The following is a 19,443-nucleotide window of genomic DNA, read 5'->3' as shown; positions in this document are numbered from 1 at the left end:
CCAGTATGAGAGAGTGTGAGAGCTGTACTACTAAATTGAACACACCTGCTCCCTATGCACACCTGAGACCTAGTAACACTAACAAATCACATGACATTTTGGAGGGAAAATGACAAGCAGTGCTCAATTTGGACATTTAGGGGTGTAGTCTCTTAGGGGTGTACTCACTTTTGTTGCCGGTGGTTTAGACATTAATGGCTGTATATTGAGTTATTTTGAGGGAAGAATAAATTTACACTGTTATATAAGCTGCACACAGACTACTTTTCATTGTGTCAAAGTGTCATTTTGTCAGTGTTGTCCCATGAAAAGATATACTTAAATATCTGCAGAAATGTGAGGGGTGTACTCACTTTTGAGATACACTGTATATAACATCCACCTATTTACTACATTATCATTTTTTTACATTTATGTTGGTCACAACATTCTTGTTTGTTTTATATCAACTTGTGGAGAAAAGTTGCAGTTCTGTATCATGTAGGTTGGTGGCAACATAAGCAACAAATTATGTTCAAACAACTTACCCTACGTGCTGCTGCTTTAATTAAACTTAACCTTAGTTATCATGTTACAACTATCTATAGTGTAAGGGTTTAAACAATGTCACGGTAAAGAAGCAGACTGGAATGTTACAAAACAATTGTTGAATGGTTACTGGCTACTGTATAACGTTTCAATGTAGTTCAACTTTCTAACAACATCAGCCTCGCAAATCTCAAAAATTAGTGTTTGGAAGATCATAACTATGTAGTTTTGTTTGCCTGGTATGGCCAGTATTTTGCTGGGTATTTTGGGCCCTGCTTCCCAAAATAACGCTTGCACGGCTTTGAATGTCTTTCGTCCAACCTGTAGTTTCAGGCACTGTAGTGCATCTTCTACCCAGTTGCAGACTTGCCAGCATAGTGCAACCTCTGCACAATTTAAAGCTTTGCCAATTATGTGGGCTCATATGACCAGCTGGAGGCTTTTTTAGTATGTATCTTGTTGCCTGAATTAAGGCTTGCCCAGCTTTGGCTGTATTTTGCCCAATATTAAAGTTTGCCAGAATGGGTTCTCTTCTACCCAGTTGGAGGTTTTACCAGCATGAGACACAGGAGGTGTTGCCTACATATGGCCATTTCTGGCCAACCTGAGGCTTTGCCAATTATGGGTTTAGTTCTGGCCAGTTAAAAGCTCTGCTAATTATGGGCCCTGTTCTGCACAATCTGGGGTTTTGCCCATTAGGTTTGCTTATCTGCCCAACTGGAAGCTTTGTCAGTATGTGTCTTGTTGCCCAAATTAAGGCTCACCCAGCTTTGGCTGTATTTTGCCAAATATAAAGGTTTGCCAGAATGGGTTCTCTTCTACCCATATGGAGGTTTTGCCAGTGTGGTGCATGTGAGGCTTTGCCAAATTATGGGTTCTCTTCTGCACAGTTGAAGGCTTTGCTAATTATGAGCCCTCGTTGCCCAGTCAGGGGTTCTGCCTGTGTGGGGTCTCTTCTGTCCAACCTTAAGCTTTGCCAAATTATGTAGCCTCTTCATTCCATTCAAAGGCTTTGCCAGTTAAGGGGTTCCTTCTGTCCAAGGTGCTTCATCTGTCCTTTCTGAGGTTTGCCAGAATGTGGTCTCTTTTACCCAGTTGGAGGTTTTGCCAGTATGAGGCACATGAGGCTTTGCAGAGATGTTTTTTTCTGCCCAACCTGAGGCTTTGCCAAATTATGGGTTCTCTTCTGCCCAGTTAAAGGCTTTGCTAATTATGGACCCTTATTTGCCCAGTCAGGGGTTTTGCCTGTATGGGGTCTCTTCTGTCCAACCTTAGGCGTTACCAAATTATGTAGCCTCTTCTTTCAAGTCAAAGGCTTTGGTTTCTTCTGTCCAACTTGAGGCTTTGCCATTAAAGGTGCTTTATCTGCCCTTTTCGAGGTTTGCCAGAATAGCAGTTGGAGGTTTTGCCAGTATGAGGCACGTGAGGCTTTACCGACATATGTTTTTTGTCTGCCCAACATGAGGCTTTACCAAATTATGGGCTCTCTTCTGCCCAGTTGAAGGCTTTGCTAATTATGGGCCCTTATTTGCCCAGTCAGGGGTTTTGCCTGTATGGGATCTCTTATGTCCAACCTTGGGCTTTACCACATTATGGGGCAGCTTCTTACAAGTCAAGGGCTTTGCCAGTTATGGGATTTCTTCTGTCCAACTTGAGGTTTTGCCCATAAAGGAGCTTCTTCTGCCCATTCAGAGCTTTGCCCAGCATGGGGTTTGGGCTGTGGTTGCTACAGCTAGATGTCACTACTTGTGTAGGTTGAAATTTGCGTCATGACGTCGACTCACACCAGGAAGTGGGATTGTGCCATAGTGCACTTTTCAAATCGGGTGGACAGGAGGGAGCTCTTGATCTTCAAAAGGGAATAATTACAACAAACCACATCGTAAATGTGATCGCAGCGACTTGGATTCAAAGTGTAAATCTTTACTAGGACTCTTATTTACAGATCACTGGAACAGGAGTCCTGCTGAGAGCTCTGTTATGAAGGGAAAGTGAGATCGCAGGGTTTTTTGAATAAAATATTGATCTTCTCTGGATGATTACATGGACAGAGTTGAATGTGGTGTAAATCGGCGGGGTGTTGAGGTTTGAGGAGATGTACACTGCTGTGGATGGACACTTGAATAAAAAAGAAACCGCACACTTGACCTGAGGCTGTTCACTCTTTCTGTTAGCACTAGCATCACACTCGGTAAGTTAAACTCCGTTCTTATATTTATAAAGTAATAAACAGAACTATTCCTTAATTATTCCTTTATGTTAAACCTACAACACATTTATTATTTACTTTTAATCCACAACTTTGCTTTTACCTTTACTTTACGACTAAATCTGTTTGCCGTTAGACTGTTAGCTAACTAGCTTAACTTAAACTTCTAGCTAGTGTTGTTTATCCAGTCTTCCTTCTCATCGGTTTTTCCTTTTAGCTAAATAAAGGGCAGATAGCTAAACCAAGAGTAGTTTTTAATCTGGTGTTTTGGTGACTTTTTGCAGGAGGTTGATGGCCAGGAGGAGGTTGGAGAGTCGCGGTGGGAGCGGGCTGCTGGCTGACATCCAGACTCCACTGCTGACCGAGCCGCTCGATTCACTTTTCACTGTCAGCGGTGAACTCGGCAGGTGCGTACTATTCATACTAGCATACTACATAGTGCGCGTTGAACTACAGTACCACTAATTTTTTACACATACTGCTTAGTACGTAGTGTCCAGACAGTTTCACATGCCCAAAAACCTATTTTTTTGCTCATTTTCCCCAAATTACTGTAGATAAATAAGTTTGTTTTATGTACTGTATATATACAGTATATATATATATATATATATATTCATATACATATTCATATTCTATGTATTACATTGCTTTTTAAAACTTTTTTTTTTTTTTACACTGCTTTGCCACCACCTAAATAATACCTACTCTGTGGGGGTCCTGACCATTGAAGAACAGCATGAAAGGGGCATGAAAGCATGTAAACAAAGCATGCAGAGAAACAGATGGACTACAGTCAGTAATTGTAGAACTACAAAGTGCTTTTATATGGTAAGTGGAGCTGATAAAATGGACAGTGAGTGTAGAAACAAGGAGGTGGTTAGAAAGGGAATAACTGACAAAACAATCATATAGACATCTGTACCCACTACCAGCTGTACCGTAGTGCCACCTTTTTGGTTACTGATAGCGAGTCTTGAAGTGTACATGTAAGCAAGGCCCTTGAGCAAATGTCTCTGGAAGAGTATCTTAATTTTACTTATTTTTTATGGCCTGACTATATACATTTTTCTTTTGAAAATGACAATTTATTTCTCTAAATGTATTATTTTACGTTTGATTTGGTTTTATTTTACTTAGTCTTTGCAAACCTAAAGCTATTGTTTCTGTTTAATAAATCTGTCTTTATTTACCTATTTTTTACTGATGTGTACAATTACTAGAATATTAGTTTGCATGTTTTTTCAGGGCTCTTTTCATCTTACTTCTTGTATCCCCCAATATGTTATTTGACTGATTTTATTATTCTTAAAGTCTGCTTTATTCAGTTTATTTTATTGTATTTTTGTCACTTTTCATTCTAAGCTTCACTTCACATTTTTGCATTTTCAGTTTTAGTGTTTTTCTTTACAGATGTATAGCATTTATCAACATTCAAAACCTTTGTGAACTGTGTCAGCATTTCTGAACCAGTACAGTAATCTTTAACCATAGAGCTTGATGACTTAGAATAATTGTACAGCAAACACCTGAAATTATTACTGTAGCTTGAACAGACCTTGTTTAATGTACAAGGTCTTATTACAGAGGACATTTAAAGCCTTACTGTCAATGATTAATGTACACCAGTACTAGAGCGGTGTGTTCTGGTAGCTGTTCCATTAACACATTAGAAATAGACTTAATCACAGAATGTTTGAACATGTGAATGTGATTTAATTTGCTAATCCTATTAATTATCTTAAACCAAGCCTACCAGTTGCGATTAATTATGTGTTGATTAAAGAAAGCAGAAATAATAAAAATAGGTAAAATTGATGATCTTTGGTTTTAATTATATTGCAGTGGATTTTCAATGCTCAGTTAATTTAGCAAAGTTACTGCATGGTATTTTGAAATAGTGCTCTTGAAAGCAATATGTTCATGTTTGACTCTGAGGATTTACGTAATGACACATCAAAAACCTCCAGCTGGTACAAGTAAACATGACGTTTATTGTACAAGGTGTTATTAGAGGTGAAAGAGGACTAACCTGTAAAAAAGTGAACCTTACCATTTTTCTGTTCAAACTACCTTGTTATTACAAGTGAATGACAAGCTAATGATGTAGTTTTGCAATCTCATCAGACCCTATTTGACATGTCAGTTGAGAAACTGTAATGTTGTGCATCACGCTTGGGTCACAAGCGTGACCAGTCTGTGTGTGTTTGTGTATGAGTGTTCTTGCTGTGGTTGTAAGGAGGAAGGAAACTAAAGAGGGAAGTGGGAACCATGAGAACACTAAAAGAGAAATTATATGAGCACTTTGTGTCTTTTTCATTGTGTTGCATAGTTTCAATATGTAGCACTTTGTCGCAGTTCAGGGAATCTTCTATGTATCATTTGCTGTGAAAATAATTTGGCTGACATGCAGATGTGTCTGTCTGTGGAGTTGGGTTGGTTGACGAGATGTCTCAGGTGTATATTAGTAAGCAGGTCTTATAAAAAGGCCCAATCTTATTTAAACATGCGATCAGAGCATCAACGTTTTGATAAAACTTACATTCTGTCCACCATCTTCCTGTCTGCCTGTGTTTAGGAGCTTACCTGAGCTGTCATAACTGTAATTAGGGCATTAGTGGTCTAGCCTGTGCAGTTTTGAACTAATCTGAGATGGCTCCATAGATTTGTTTCAAAGTCAGTCGCTTATAATTAGCTAAAGAACGTCAGAGGGCGGCTCGGGTGCTTTAAGCATAAAAATGTATTCAAATGAGTGCTTGACAGGCTGCTATTAATTTTGTACCAAATTAAAGGGGTTTTGCTTTATGACTGGGAGCACTGCAGTCCATGGTCCTAATTTATATGTGCAATAGAAGTGGTTTTCTGCTCTCTGTATAGGCATTTAACTGTATATCTAGAATATATGGCTATACACTGATCAGCCACAACATTAAAACCACCTCCTTGTTTCTACACTCACTGTCCATTTTATCAGCTCCACTTACCATATTAAAGCACTTTGTAGTTCAACAATTACTGACTGTAGTCCATCTGTTTCTCTGCATACTTTGTTAGCCCCCTTTCATGCTGTTCTTCAATGGTCAGGACCCCCACAGAGCAGGTATTATTCAGGTGGTGGATTATTCAAAGCACTGCAGTGACACTGACATGGTGGTGGTGTGTTAGTGTGTGTTGTGCTGGTATGAGTGGATCAGACACAGCAGCGCTGCTGGAGTTTTTAAATACTGTGTCCATTCACTGTCCACTCTATTAGACACCCCTACCTAGTTGGTCCACCTTGTAGATGTAAAGTCAGAGACGATCGCTCATCTATTGCTGCTGTTTGAGTTGGTCATATTCTAGACCTTCATAAGTGGTCATAGGACGCTGCCCACAGGGCGCTGTTGGCTGGATGTTTTTGGTTGGTGGACTATTCTCAGTCCAGCGTTGACAGTGAGGTGTTTAATAACTCCATCAGCGCTGCTGTGTATTATACACTCATACCAGCACAACACACACTAACACACCACCACCATGTCAGTGTCACTGCAGTGCTGAGAATGATTCACCACCTAAATAATACCTGCTCTGTGGTGGTCCTGGGAGAGTCCTGACCATTGAAGAACAGGGTGAAAAGGGGGCTAACAAAGCATGCAGAGAAACAGATGGACTACAGTCAGTAATTGTAGAACTATAAAGTGCTTTTATATGGTAAGTGGAGCTGATAAAATGGACAGTGAGTGTAGAAACAAGGAGGTGGTTAGAAAATGATCATATAGACATCTGTACCCACTACCAGCTGTACTGTAGTTCCACCTTTTTGGTTATTAATAGCGAGTCTTAAAGTGTACATGTAAGCAAGGCCCTTGAGCAAATGCTTTAACCATCTGGACTTTAGGGGCGTGCTGGAATATGCAGAAATGGAATCGTTGTAGTCTGCACTCGTCTGTGTATATACTGTATAACCATAAAAGCATTCCATCAACTTTATTCTATATCACAATTAATTCCTTGAACACAGAATTGTAAAATCATCAGTCACAATGCCCAAAGTAATGTTGATATTTCACAAATATTTTTTTAGGGGCAAGTTTGCAGTGGTGAAGAAATGTGTGGAGAAGGCGACGGGGAAAGTGTTCGCTGCGAAGTTTGTAAGGAAACGCCGGCGTGGTCGTGACTGCAGGGCCGATGTGATTCACGAGGTTGCTGTGCTGGAGGCAGCCCGGAGCAACCTACGCATTATTAACCTACACGCGGCCTATGAGAACGAACACGACATCATCCTGCTGCTTGAATAGTGAGTGTGTGATATCCACCCAGTGTTAATATTCTTTAAAAATATTGAAAACTAGGTGGGAGTATTTTTAAAAGTATATTTTTCTCAATTTGCAGGGGAAAATAAAGTCATATGCATTTAAAAAAAAAATTTATTTTCATTAACCACTTGGTCAGGGTCACAGTGGGCCAGATTCGACTGGGAGCTCACAATTTAGAGCAACTTCTGACGCTCTCAGTCTTTGTTGCTTATGGCTACACCACCCTGCGCAAATACATCACCATCCTAGGGCATGTCTGTGTAGACAACCAGCCGGAGGATAGCACAGCTGATATTTGAACCTGGATCTCTGCGGTAGTTGGCTAGCATAATAGAACTCTGCACTCCTTGCTGAGGGACAGTGGTTGCCTAGTGGGTAGAGCTTTGGGCTATCAACCGGAAGATTGGTGGTTCAAATCCAGGCTCTGCTATGCAGCCACTGTTGGGTCCTTGAGCAAGGCTTTTAACCCTGTCTGCTCCAGGGGCGCCATATGATGGCTGACCCTGCGCTCTGACCCCAGCTTCCAGACAAGCTGGGATATGTGAAGAAAGAATTTCATTGTACTGTACACCTGTATATGTATATATGACAAATAAAGTATATCTTCTTCTTCTTCTTCTTCTAAGCACACTTTACTTTGAAACTGATGTTTCCAATTAAAGTATAGTCACTGCATACTCACTGTTTTAAAATAGACTATAACATGCGTGGTTGAGGTGTAGAGTGGTAGAGCCAAATCTGTACCAGTAGTGAACTAAGTGAATGTTTTGAAATGACCTGAATTTCTGCATTGATTACAAATCAATTTTGGTCTGATTGTTATTTAAGCCACAATTTTAAACAAACACAATCTACCTAAACTAATAACTTGCATACAATCGTACTGTCCATGTCTTTTACTGAGCGAGCACAGGGGCGGCACGGTGGCTAAGTGGGTAGCACTGTCGCCTCACAGCAAGAAGGTCTTGGGTTTAATCCCCAGGTGGGGCGGTCCGGGTCCTTTCTGTGTGGAGTTTGCATGTTCTCCCCGTGTCTGCGTGGGTTTCTTCCGGGTGCTCCGGTTTCCTCCCACAGTCCAAAGACATGCAAGTGAGGTTAATTGGAGAAACAAAATTGTCAAAGACTGTGTTTGATATAACCTTGTGAACTGATGAACCTTGTGTATTGAGTAACTACTGTTTCCTGTCATGAATGTAACCAAAGTGTAAAACATGACGTTAAAATCCCAATAAAAACAAAAACAAAACTGAGCACAGTATAGGAATCCAGAGTGCAGAGAAAAAAAGTCAGCCTCCGTGTTAATGACTTCAAGAGCTAATTGGCAAAAGGTGTTTCAACCATTAAATAAATGCACACGAAGGCTGGTTACTGACAAATATGTTCTTCTCACGAAGGATTGGTTAGTGTGAACCATGCCTCGAGGCAAACAGCTTTCAGAAGAACTCGGAAGTCGTGCTATAGAGACGCGTGAAGCCGGAAAGGCTACAGACGCATTGCTCAAGACCTGGGAGCGCATCAATGGGAGTCAATAATTGTGAACTGGATAACAATCAGACCACAATTTATTAGTAATCAATGCAGAAATTGAGGTCATTTTAAAAAGCACACTAGCAGCTTTTTGTGTGTTTTTTTTTTATTTAATTTAATCTTATTGCTCCTTACAATTTTAGTTTTCCTTAAAGTTTAATTAGTATAAGGAGAAAATGCACTTTATATTTGTTCAAACATGGGTTCCAGTTGCTCTAAACTACAGTGGGGCCGGTGTAGTAATGTTTCCAAATATCCTGATCCTGTCAGAATACTGTGAGTCAACTTTGCATGCTTTCTTTGCCAAGTTAGCTATGCAAAATAACGCAGGGTTGATGCTGACAGGCTCTCTAGGACAGTGCGTCTAAGTTTTGTGTTGACGTGTAAGATGCGTGTTGTCAGACGTCACACATTTTCAGCACAAAATTTGAATGAGGAAATACTGTAGATACAAGTAGATAAGCGATGAACGAGCCATTATAAACCCTGAGGACCCTGTCATGGAAATGTATGGTCAGAATATATTAAAGAAGACAAAGAATTACCAAACTGACTGGTTTGAAGAAATGTATTTAACAAGATTGTGGATTCTTACAGCAACACCACATCAGAAAAACAAAGAGTTCTTTTTCTTTCATCTATTTATACTACTCTAATCACGAAGGCTCTGGGAGTGCTTTCTCTTCTAGCTGCCAGAATTGGTTATCAGCAATTTCAGCTTTTGCAGTTCAGCATCCAATGAAAACATCTGCTTACTTACATTCCAGTGATTCTCCACTAAGTTACACTAAGAATATTCAATAATATGACTAGTGGGATTTAGCACACAAACATTATTATAAGATTTTCCCACATAGAAAAAATATCAGTGTGGTCACCAAGAGTCAGAACTGACTTGATGGCACTTAATAATAATAATAACATGTGTTTGTTTTCTCTGTAGTGCTGCTGGTGGGGAGATATTTGACCACTGCGTGTCTGACGAGCTGCTATCCGAGTGGGACATCATTCGTTTGATTCGTCAGATACTTGAAGGAATCAATCTGCTTCATCAAAGCAACGTTGTCCATCTTGATCTAAAGGTAAACTGGCACTTTTTGTCCTGTTAACGTGACAATGCTATGTCCGTTATAGACAGGTTTTGAAAACATGTGTTTGTTTGGATTTTTTAGCCTCAGAACATCCTGCTGACCAGTTTAAGTCCTCTGGGGGACATTAAGATTGTGGACTTCGGGCTGGCACGTCGGCTCGGCTCTGCTGGAGAGCTGAGGGAGATCTTGGGTACACCTGAGTATGTAGGTACGTTGTGCCATAACACCTGTCACTAGTGTGTAAGTAAGTAAGTAATCAGTAGGCTGATGGTTTAAGCACAACCAGGTTGCCTCTAATGGGCCTTTAAGCAAGGTCCTTAATCCTCAGTTGCTTGGATAGTATCAGGTCACAATTGTAAGTCTCTTCAGACAGATTAAAGCATCCAATCTTATTGATATTTGATATCCAAATAGCAACTGAAGGCAAATCTGCAGGCTAGAGTAATTGTTGTGCTTCCAGCTGGTAGCAATACAGATAATTATAACAAATTGTAGTTAGTTAATGACCGTATCCACTCCTTTAAAAAAAGGATGAGTGCGTTGATGATTAGACATTTACATTTTCAGCATTTAGCAGACGCTCTTATCCAGAGCGACTTACAGAAGTGCTTCTATAGTGAACATTTCATTTCTCAAGTTTAGGTAAACAACAGTCGAAGAACACAAATCTGCTAAAACCTGTTAGAACCAAAGTGGCTTTTTTTTTTTTTTTTTTTTAATGGAAAAGATTGGAATAAAGTGTTAGTAAATAAGTACAAGTCAGCCTAAGTGTTTAGTAAAAAGGTGGGTTTTTAATCGTTTTTTAAAGACAGCAAGAGACTCAGATGTTCGGACAGACAGAGGAAGTTCGTTCCACCATTTGGGCGCTAGAACAGAGAAGAGCCTTGATGCTTGTCTTCCTTTAGTCCTGGATGGAGGCTCAAGTCGAGCGAGACTAGAGGCTCGGAGGTTGCGTGGTACAGAGCGGGGTTTGATTAGACCCCGAAGGTAGCTTGGAGCTGGTCCTTTTTTGGCTTTGTAGGCGAGCGTCAGTAGACGATCTACAAAACACTAATTTGTTTATTTAATGACCCAGTTGTGCTAACTGGATAGCACAACTGGGTCCATGTTGCTTTTCATAAATGCTGTTGGACCGTGACAACTGTGTGACTGACGATTATTGATTGATGGACATAATTAGAGGAATTAAATAATAAGCTGGACTAAATACAATGTTGATGTGTTAAGTGTATAAGTTGGAGTTAAACAATTAAATAAATTAAGTCCATATGCTCGTCAACAGTCGGCTTGACAGCACTTAATACTACTATTACTACAACCACAGATAATAATAATAATAAAGACAACAGCAACAATACTAATTACACCGACTAGGCATAACATTATGACCACTGACAGGTGAAATGAATAACACTGATTATCTCTTTATCACGACACCTGTTAGTAGGTGGGATATATTAGACAGCAAGTGAACATTTTATTCACAAAGTTGATGTGTCAGAAGCAGAAAAAATGAGCAAGCGTAAGGATTTGAGCGAGTTTGACGAGGGCCAAATTGTGATGGCTAGATGACTGGGTCAGAGCATCTCCAAAACTACTGCTCTTGTGGGGTGTTCCCGGTCTGCAGTGGTCAGTATCTATCAAAAGTGGTCCAAGAAAAATTCCCCAGATCTCAATCCAATCGATCATCTGTGGGATGTGCTGGACAAACAAGTCTGATCCATGGAGGCCCCATCTCGCAACAATGAGTTAAAGAATCTGCTGCTAACATCTTGGTGCCAGATACCACAGCACACCTTCAGTGGTCTTGTGGAGTCCATGCCTTGATGGGTCAGGGTTGTTTTGGCAGCAAAAGGGGGACCAACACAGAAACATGAAATGTGTCTGTGTGTGTGTGGAGGATTTCTCAACAAATATTTTACAGCATAAAATTTTTTGCTGTATTACACAACAAATGTATCTTAATGTGTTTCTGGATTGAGATTTTCTTGCTTCTTATACTAACTGTATTTTAGTTTATTTTCAAATTGATGACACTTAATATTCATTCTTTTTCTTTTTTCTTTTTTTTTTAGCTCCTGAGATTCTGAATTATGAGCCGATCACCACAGCTACAGATCTCTGGTAAGCTTGTAGTGTTTTAAAAGAAAAGATTTCTCCACTCATTCATTTGGAAATCTATTCTGTGGTCCTTATCGCATCAGCTTGATGCAATACCCCTATTATGAAGAAAATGAAACAGTCTGAAGGTCAGTTTACTCTGAACTGCTTTCATGTTATGAATCGGGGTGCATCTATGATTTTTTTTACAGGAGTGTCGGTGTGATCACTTACATGCTGATAACAGGAGAGTCTCCGTTCGCTGGCGAGGACAAGCAGCAGACCTTCCTTAACGTCTCGCAGGTGAACGTGGACTATAGTAAGGAAGCCTTCTCGCGAGTGTCCGAGCTGTCTGTGCATTTCATCAGAAAACTGCTGGTTAAAGCACCAGAGTGAGTACTTCTGTCCAAGTCACATTTTTGCTTACCAAAAATGGTAAAACTAATCAGCATGTATGATCGAGCACACAGGATTTGATTTGATTTTTTTTAATAACACAGGTATGTACAGAACTTAAACCTAGCTGTATGCTTTAGCACATAATCTTTACATACTCATACATTGAGGGTGGTCTTTTACTAATACTGATATACAGTATATGACATATATACAATCAAATAGACCTGTGTGAACTCCAGTTTTTGCTCAGCTCCTGAAACATAGAAAAGCTGGTTTGGTTACTGAAGTAATTAGATGTGGAAGTGTGTATTGCCCTGTAATGAATTGGTCCCCTATCTTGCACCCAGTGTTTTTCATTTGTTGCATTATTCAGATCACTTTGAACTTTAAAGCACCATACAATTTTGCACTTTCATCTGTAAACTTTTGGGTCTTTTAGAATAACAAGTTACTTCCTCCTAATGTGGCAAAGTTTAAAAATATTCCATCCTCTACATACTCAGTGACAAAGCTAATTATGAGGGCATTTCCTGATGTGGAATGTTCCGGTGACTGGGGATTTTCTGTATCTGACCGGTCACAAAGCTAGATGTAAATGATTTAGATCCTGTCAGTTTCATTGTGTCAAAATTTTGGGACTTTTTGTGTCTTGTGTCTGCATCATAGATCTATGTTGAAGGTTGTACCTTTATTGTTTCAGTTTGTTCAAGCCCTATAAAAAACTTGGAATAATAAATCAGACAGATGTTTAGACTTGACCTGTAATACCCTCCATAACTAATGATGACACTATTATCATCATTTTTTAGAATGCAAGTCCTCAGCTGGCCAACAGTATGAGGTCTTTATTGTCTTATCCACTGTACAACAAGCCAAGTCAGGTCTGGACTGCAGGCAGGCCAGTCTAGCACCCACACTCACAGATTACACATGCTGTTGTAACATTTTCAATGTATTCTGATGCTGTTATATGGTGGTGCCACTCGGCTGTCTGACGGGGACGGGATGCTCCATGTTGGACTGACACCTTCTCAAGGTCATCCTGTAATTTCAACAATATAATAGAATATAATAATAAGAAGAATGCCTTTATTTGTTATAAATACATATACAGATGTACAGTACAACGAAATTCTTTCTTCGCGTATCCCAGCTTGTTTTGAAGCTGGGGTCAGAGCGCAGGGTCAGCCATTGTACGGCGCCTCTGGAACTGAGAGGGTTAACGGCCCAACAGTAGCTGCATGGCAGAGCTGGGATTCGAACTCTCAACCTTTCAGTTGATAGCCCAAAGCTCTACCCTCTAGGTTACCACTGTCCCTGTAATGAAATGTACTTTAATATAATAATATAATATATATCATTGCACTACTCGGAATACAGTAACATGTTTTAAATTCTGTTTGAACAGAGATCGACCGAGCGCAGCTGACTGCCTGAGTCACCCATGGCTGTGGCAGCAGTGCCCAGGTCCTGAACTTTCTCCTCCACCTTCCACCCCACGTGGCTTCCGAGAGAGGAGCGGCGGTGCCAAGTGGGCCTCTGCTCCCGAGGACCCCGAAGACAAAGAGAACATTCTGGATTCACCACAGTTTAAGAGGTTCCGGTTTGGGGAGGACACCCAGGCGACGAGGGAGAGCAGCAGCTAAAGGTCTTGAGCACGAAACACACATTCTTTAATCAGATCCTGGTCTTGTCGATTAGCTTCTGTGTTAGCACCAGCATAGCATTTTTTCATCCTGTTATTATTATTATTACTTGTTCATTTTTTGGGCCACACCAAAGACGATCTGTGTATGATCTAGCACATTCCTGTTGCACAATAATACATGTAACTAATTCACTGCCTTTCTTTCATCTCAAGTATTTGAGCAGCTGTTTTATTTTTGTTGTTGTTGTACTTGCTTTTAATGTATGTCTGTGTTTTAATGTGCTCCAATATCTGTGTTTTCTAAGGAATATTTATTTGAAAGTGAATTTCTATTATACAAGGTGTGTATTTTAAAGTAGGCAAAGAAAGCCAGTATTTAAGGTTTAGACCAAGGTTTTCTTTGTATTGACGTAGTATGCAAACGTTTTATGCAAGTGAGAATAAGATAAAACATCCAGAGCACCCTGCAATATGATATTAGTCTGCAAATTTTCTATTTATTTTCCTAATTTAGCAAATAGAAATATCAAATGTGCCATAACTAATTGTGCCCTATATTTTATTTTTACTTATTATTGTAGAAATTATTATAAGAAAACAATGGAAATTGACCAGAAGTGTCCAAACTGTTGCATAACACATGTCGGTGCTCCTAATCACAGTATGCTGGATAGCAGGGGAAACGATACGGCTTCGACTTTAGTGCCTCTTCGGATCGGTAATGTCAAGAAGTGCCTTCTACCTTCCTGTCTGTGCATGTCAAATTTTGCCCTGAGTAATGAAGCATCTGAACGCTTTATGCGCACGTTGCACAACCCAGGTCACACGCCGCACCCAGAATTACTCAGATCTGTTTTTGTAATGTGCACTTCTCCTTAGCTGTTGTCATGGAGGACTGCCATAAAGCACTTAATACCTTGTCAGCCGTGTGCCTTGAGGAAATATGAAGAAAATCATGATTCTGAAAACCAATTCATCTCAGTTTGTGTTAAAAATATAGTTTTGTAGCTCTTTCCTCTATGGAAAATGTATTTCTCTTAATGCATTTATATTAATAAGCAGGTAGAGAGCCCTGTATAAAAATGACTGGTTTGTTGTGTACCAACAAGTTACCGGACCAGCTACCTTATACAGGGCTGTTCGGTTCATTCCAAGCAGGGGCCAAAGTACTAAAAAGATGGTCATAAATACAGATAGCTCTAAAAAGCCTGACAACATGTGAGCTCAGGTGACTCGGATGTCTTAGGATTGGCTGTCGTAAAATTCCTCAGAAGATTTTATACTGGTCTGTTATTGAAAAGTTTTTGTAGTACTGTAGGACTGGGTGATGGGACTGGCTGATATGTATACACTGTCTCTCTGGTAGAGATTTGGCTGTACCATTTATGCCAAGGTTTATATGGCTCATTATGTCGGTGCTTTACAATGTGACAAATCAGAGCTGCGTATCTTAATTGACTGCTTTATATGGCACATACATTTTTTTCAGTTTGCAACAGAAAAATAATGATATACCAACCCTTTCTATATTAACTTTATGTCTAATAATAATGTATATATTTAAAAACGACTCTGTCTTTAATAACTTTAGGTATTTACATAAGCTTATTATAACATGCTGTTAACACCGATGTCACTGGACAAACCGGAAAATAGTAATCAATCATGTTTAGCTTGTTTGAACTCATGGAAGTGCCAATTCCATTTACCTGTAAATGCCAAATCTGGCCTCCAAGCTGCTTATTTACAAGTCCTGATTTAGTATGTTCTCTTAAAATACCAAGAAAAGGCACAATAATATAAAAAGGTCTCATTATGGTATTCATTCCAAATTAGTTCTCAGGGTAAGCTTTTGCTACAGTGTGCCAATACATGTTTCTCTTTACTCTGTCATTAAATACTTTATTCAGATTTCGATCATCTACATAATTTGATTTAAAAGCATGAATCTGATTTTCATATGCACAGTAGTTCTAAACTTTAAACATCAATCCTGGTAATCTTTGTAACCATTAGGGTTCATATATGCATGTATTGTCTGATGTTGAACATGTGTCTACGGGTGGAGATCTGGCTCTGCTGTTTATTAGAATTGTGCTGTATACATTCACAAACCAGTGCTGCTTATTTCTGATCTACTGGGCAGGACAGTAATGCTTTGTATAATGTTTGTATGATGGATGATAAAACATGGCACAAATCAACACAATCCGAGTTTGAAATTCGAGGCCGTACCAGTGCTGTCAGGTAAATTTAGTATGTTCTTGTGTATCTGACACCTAGCAGAAATAGAAAAGAAAATTATTGTGTTTTGACCAAAATGTACCATACAAAATTTTTGCTGTATTGCCCGTCCCTAGTAATTATGAACGTTGATTAAGCAGTTATGAGTGTCTGAGGTGCCATTTAATTTACTTGAGTTGGTCCAAGATATGTAGGGAACAGTTGGTATTTGTGATGTGATGTTCTGAGTAGGAAATGATGTGATACAATGAAATGGATGGTATTTGGTATGTAGGTATTGTATGTGAGGTAGGTCCATGCAGTGTTTTTAAAGCATGAAAGTTCACAGAGGATATAAAGACCGCTGGCTGCTTGCTGACATTAATGTTCAATTATGACAGAACTAAAACACAATATTGGCTGCGAGTTTTCATCACCTGGTGTCTTAAAAAAAATCCTATAACTGGAAATGTTGGTTTGATGAGTCTGAGTTGCCATTGTGCTTTGCTGCTTTGTTGGTTTAAAAGGAGAAACGTCTTAAGAATGTGTTTGTGTACCCAGGTGCCCTTTGACCTTCCTTAAGATGTCACCAACTAGTGCTTAGAAAAGACACAAAGCCATTTGTATTTCAAATCATTCTTAGAGCACAATATATGCTGTTATTTTTAGAAACTGGAAGAGCATCTTGAATAAGAATTACAATTCATGGACTGTGGAAAGAGGCTGGTCTGAATATTTTTAGAAGCACAAATCCGTATTAAAAACAGATGTGTTTATTTCGAAATCTGAGATTTTGTATAAATAAACTATACTGCCTGTCAAAAGTTTGGGGACGCCTTTTTTCCCACCTTCTAATACAATTAAAAAGTTTAAGAGATTCGTCTAAAGCTGGCATCTCTACAAATTCCTGGAAACCCCATGCAAAAGACAAGGTATTAAAGGGCTGCTCAGAAAAATATACCTTATCAACACAATTGGCTGTGTCCGAGGGTGGGAGGGTCAAAGGGATTTCTCATTACTGCTGCAGTTGCAGCCTCTGCTGACTTCGGTCAGTGTAAGGGTCTGCAGTAAAATGGGTAATCGGATTCGACTTGATTGGAAGAAAAAGGAAAAAATGCAGAAATAAAGTAAAAAGATAAACAATCAAACCTAATCAGTGTTTAGTTTTAATGTCACTGTAGATGCAAACTGAAAAATGCTAATAAATTAAAAACATTATTTAAAATGCAGGTGTCCCGAAACTTTTAACAGCTGCTGTGTTTAATTTCTTTGTAAGATTATTTTTATTGGGTTTAGAATGTTTTTATTTAGCTACATAGAGCCGACATACGGGTTTTGGTTAAAGTGCCATGACTGAACATATCAAATTCTGTGGTTTTCAAATAAACATTTTCAAATAGTTTCCTTTGTTCATTGTGTTTTTTTGTTGATCATTGATTTAAACGAAGAAAAATATATAAAAAATAGATTTGCAGTTTTTACAAATATGAATCTGCACTCGGGTGGTGCAGCAGTTTAATACACCAGCTTACCACTGTTCGAGCTCTCTAACAGCTAAACGGGTTTGGGGATGGATGCCGTTTCTTCTTGCTGCCTGCAGACACGAGTGTTTAAACTCTGCACAGGTTGGTGAAAAGAAGCAGAGCGTATGCACCATCCAAAACAAATAAGAAAACCCACCTGTTTTCAAAACCCACCTCTATTTATAACCCACCTGTTTTTATAACCCACCTCTATGCATAACCCACCTCTATTCATAATCCACCTCTATTTGTAACCCACCTCTATTCGTAACCTACCACTATTCATTACCTACCTGTATTCATAACCCAGGTTTTCATTACCACGTTAGATTTATTTTTGTAATTTCATCTACATATTTATGAAGCAGAGATGGACAATTTTGGTGAATATTTGCATATCGCTAGTTTTGACAATTTGCAATGTTCCAGTCTGTCGTTAAAACACAAAACAAAATTCCTAATAATTGTTATTGATGTTTTTCATTGACCTGCAATGTTTTACACTAAACAAATGTAACAGAGCTTATTAACCGTTACTTCCCACCTTTTATGACAATTACTTAGCCTTATGAGTTTGAAATGATAGTTACACTCATTCTTAAGCCATTTGTAAGCCATCTTTAGACAAAACTAATTAGAAAACTAAGAAAACCCACCTATTTTTGTAACCCACCTACATTTATAATCCACCTCTATTTGGAATTCACCTGTTTTCATAACCCACCTGTATTTGTAACTCACCTGTATTCATAACCCACCTGTTTTCATAGCCCACCTGTTTTCTTAGCCCTAAACTGTACTAACTGACAATGTTAATATTATAAAAAACTAAATCTCCATTATATTCCACCCTACAAAGTAAAAGTTGACCAATTCTGTGTAACAACAGAAACAAACAAAAAAATACTTAAGTACTGTAACGAAATATTATCACTATCACTACCTCTATTCAGTTCTGATAATAAAAAAATATATGCTCTTTTCAAAACCCACCTGTTTTCATAACCAACGTCTATTTAAAACCCACCTCTATTTACTATTTACAAGTATTCATAACCCACCTGTTTTCATATCCCACCTATATTTATAACCCACCTGTATTTATTACCCACCTCTATTCGTAACCCAGCTGTATGTTTAGTGCTAGTGGTGTCACCGAGGTGCCGTTGTAAAGGATTTTGTTGTAGTCAGCGGTACAGTGAAAGTAACAGCAAAGACACCTGCATTACTTTTATACTCTTGCGTAGCATTGAAATTATTTCTTTAGGCTTTAGTTGTTAGATAGAGGCTGAAAATGCAGGTTTTGTTTATTCTGTAGAAACTAGCAACGAATTTGCATAGGGTAAATGTATCGGAGTAAAAGTTTACATTTTATTTGGGAAATGCAGTGGAGTAAAAGTAAACGGATATGTAAAAACTCCTAAAAAATACTTAAGTACTGCACTGCAAGTATTATTACTTTGTTACATTACATTACTGCCTGTATCAGTTTTTTATGTAACCCACCTCTATTCAGTTCAGATGAAAACGCACCTGTTTTCAGTTTTTATGTAACCCACCTGTTTTTATAACCCACTTCTATTCATAATCCACCTTTTTTTTTTTTTTATAACCCACCTCTATTCGTAACCCACCTATTTTCATAACCCACCCACATGCAGACAAAACACACCTGTTTTTAGTTTGAATGCAACCCAACTCTAGTCGCAACTCACCTCTATTCGTAACCCACCTGTTTTCATAACCCACCACCCCATACAGATAAGACACGTTTTTAGTTTTAATGTAACCCATCTCTATTCGTAACCCACCTGTTTTTAGAACCCACCTCTATTCGTAACACACCTGTTCATAACCCACCCAATACAGATAAAACACACCTGTTTTTATAACCCACCTC

The 19,443-nt window shown here is 38.9% G+C and overlaps 1 protein-coding gene across 1 annotated transcript; it reads left to right on the top strand.

The window, feature by feature from the left end:
* The first annotated feature begins 2,363 nt into the window (after nt 1-2,363).
* Nucleotides 2,364-13,990, top strand: stk17b (serine/threonine kinase 17b (apoptosis-inducing)). The gene is made up of 8 exons (XM_063006139.1): nt 2,364-2,719; nt 3,022-3,144; nt 6,801-7,013; nt 9,503-9,641; nt 9,732-9,858; nt 11,726-11,774; nt 11,963-12,142; nt 13,558-13,990. The coding sequence occupies exons 2-8, from the start codon at nt 3,029-3,031 to the stop codon at nt 13,793-13,795; spliced, it is 1,062 nt and encodes a 353-aa protein (XP_062862209.1). The 5' UTR covers nt 2,364-2,719; nt 3,022-3,028; the 3' UTR covers nt 13,796-13,990.
* The last annotated feature ends 5,453 nt before the right edge of the window (nt 13,991-19,443 follow it).

Source organism: Trichomycterus rosablanca, chromosome 12 (assembly GCF_030014385.1).
Source record: "Trichomycterus rosablanca isolate fTriRos1 chromosome 12, fTriRos1.hap1, whole genome shotgun sequence".
NCBI lineage: Eukaryota > Metazoa > Chordata > Actinopteri > Siluriformes > Trichomycteridae > Trichomycterus > Trichomycterus rosablanca.
Note: the sequence above shows the minus strand (reverse complement) of the source record. Positions and strands in the feature narration are given on the sequence as shown.

What these genes read in the sequence shown, in the direction of transcription:
- stk17b (XM_063006139.1), top strand. Translation starts at nt 3,029, where the DNA reads ATGGCCAGGAGGAGGTTGGAGAGTCGCGGTGGGAGCGGGCTGCTGGCT. An exon ending in ATCATCCTGCTGCTTGAATA is followed by an intron (nt 7,014 to 9,502) that starts GTGAGTGTGTGA and finishes TTTTCTCTGTAG; the next exon opens with TGCTGCTGGTGGGGAGATAT. An exon ending in TTGTCCATCTTGATCTAAAG is followed by an intron (nt 9,642 to 9,731) that starts GTAAACTGGCAC and finishes TGGATTTTTTAG; the next exon opens with CCTCAGAACATCCTGCTGAC.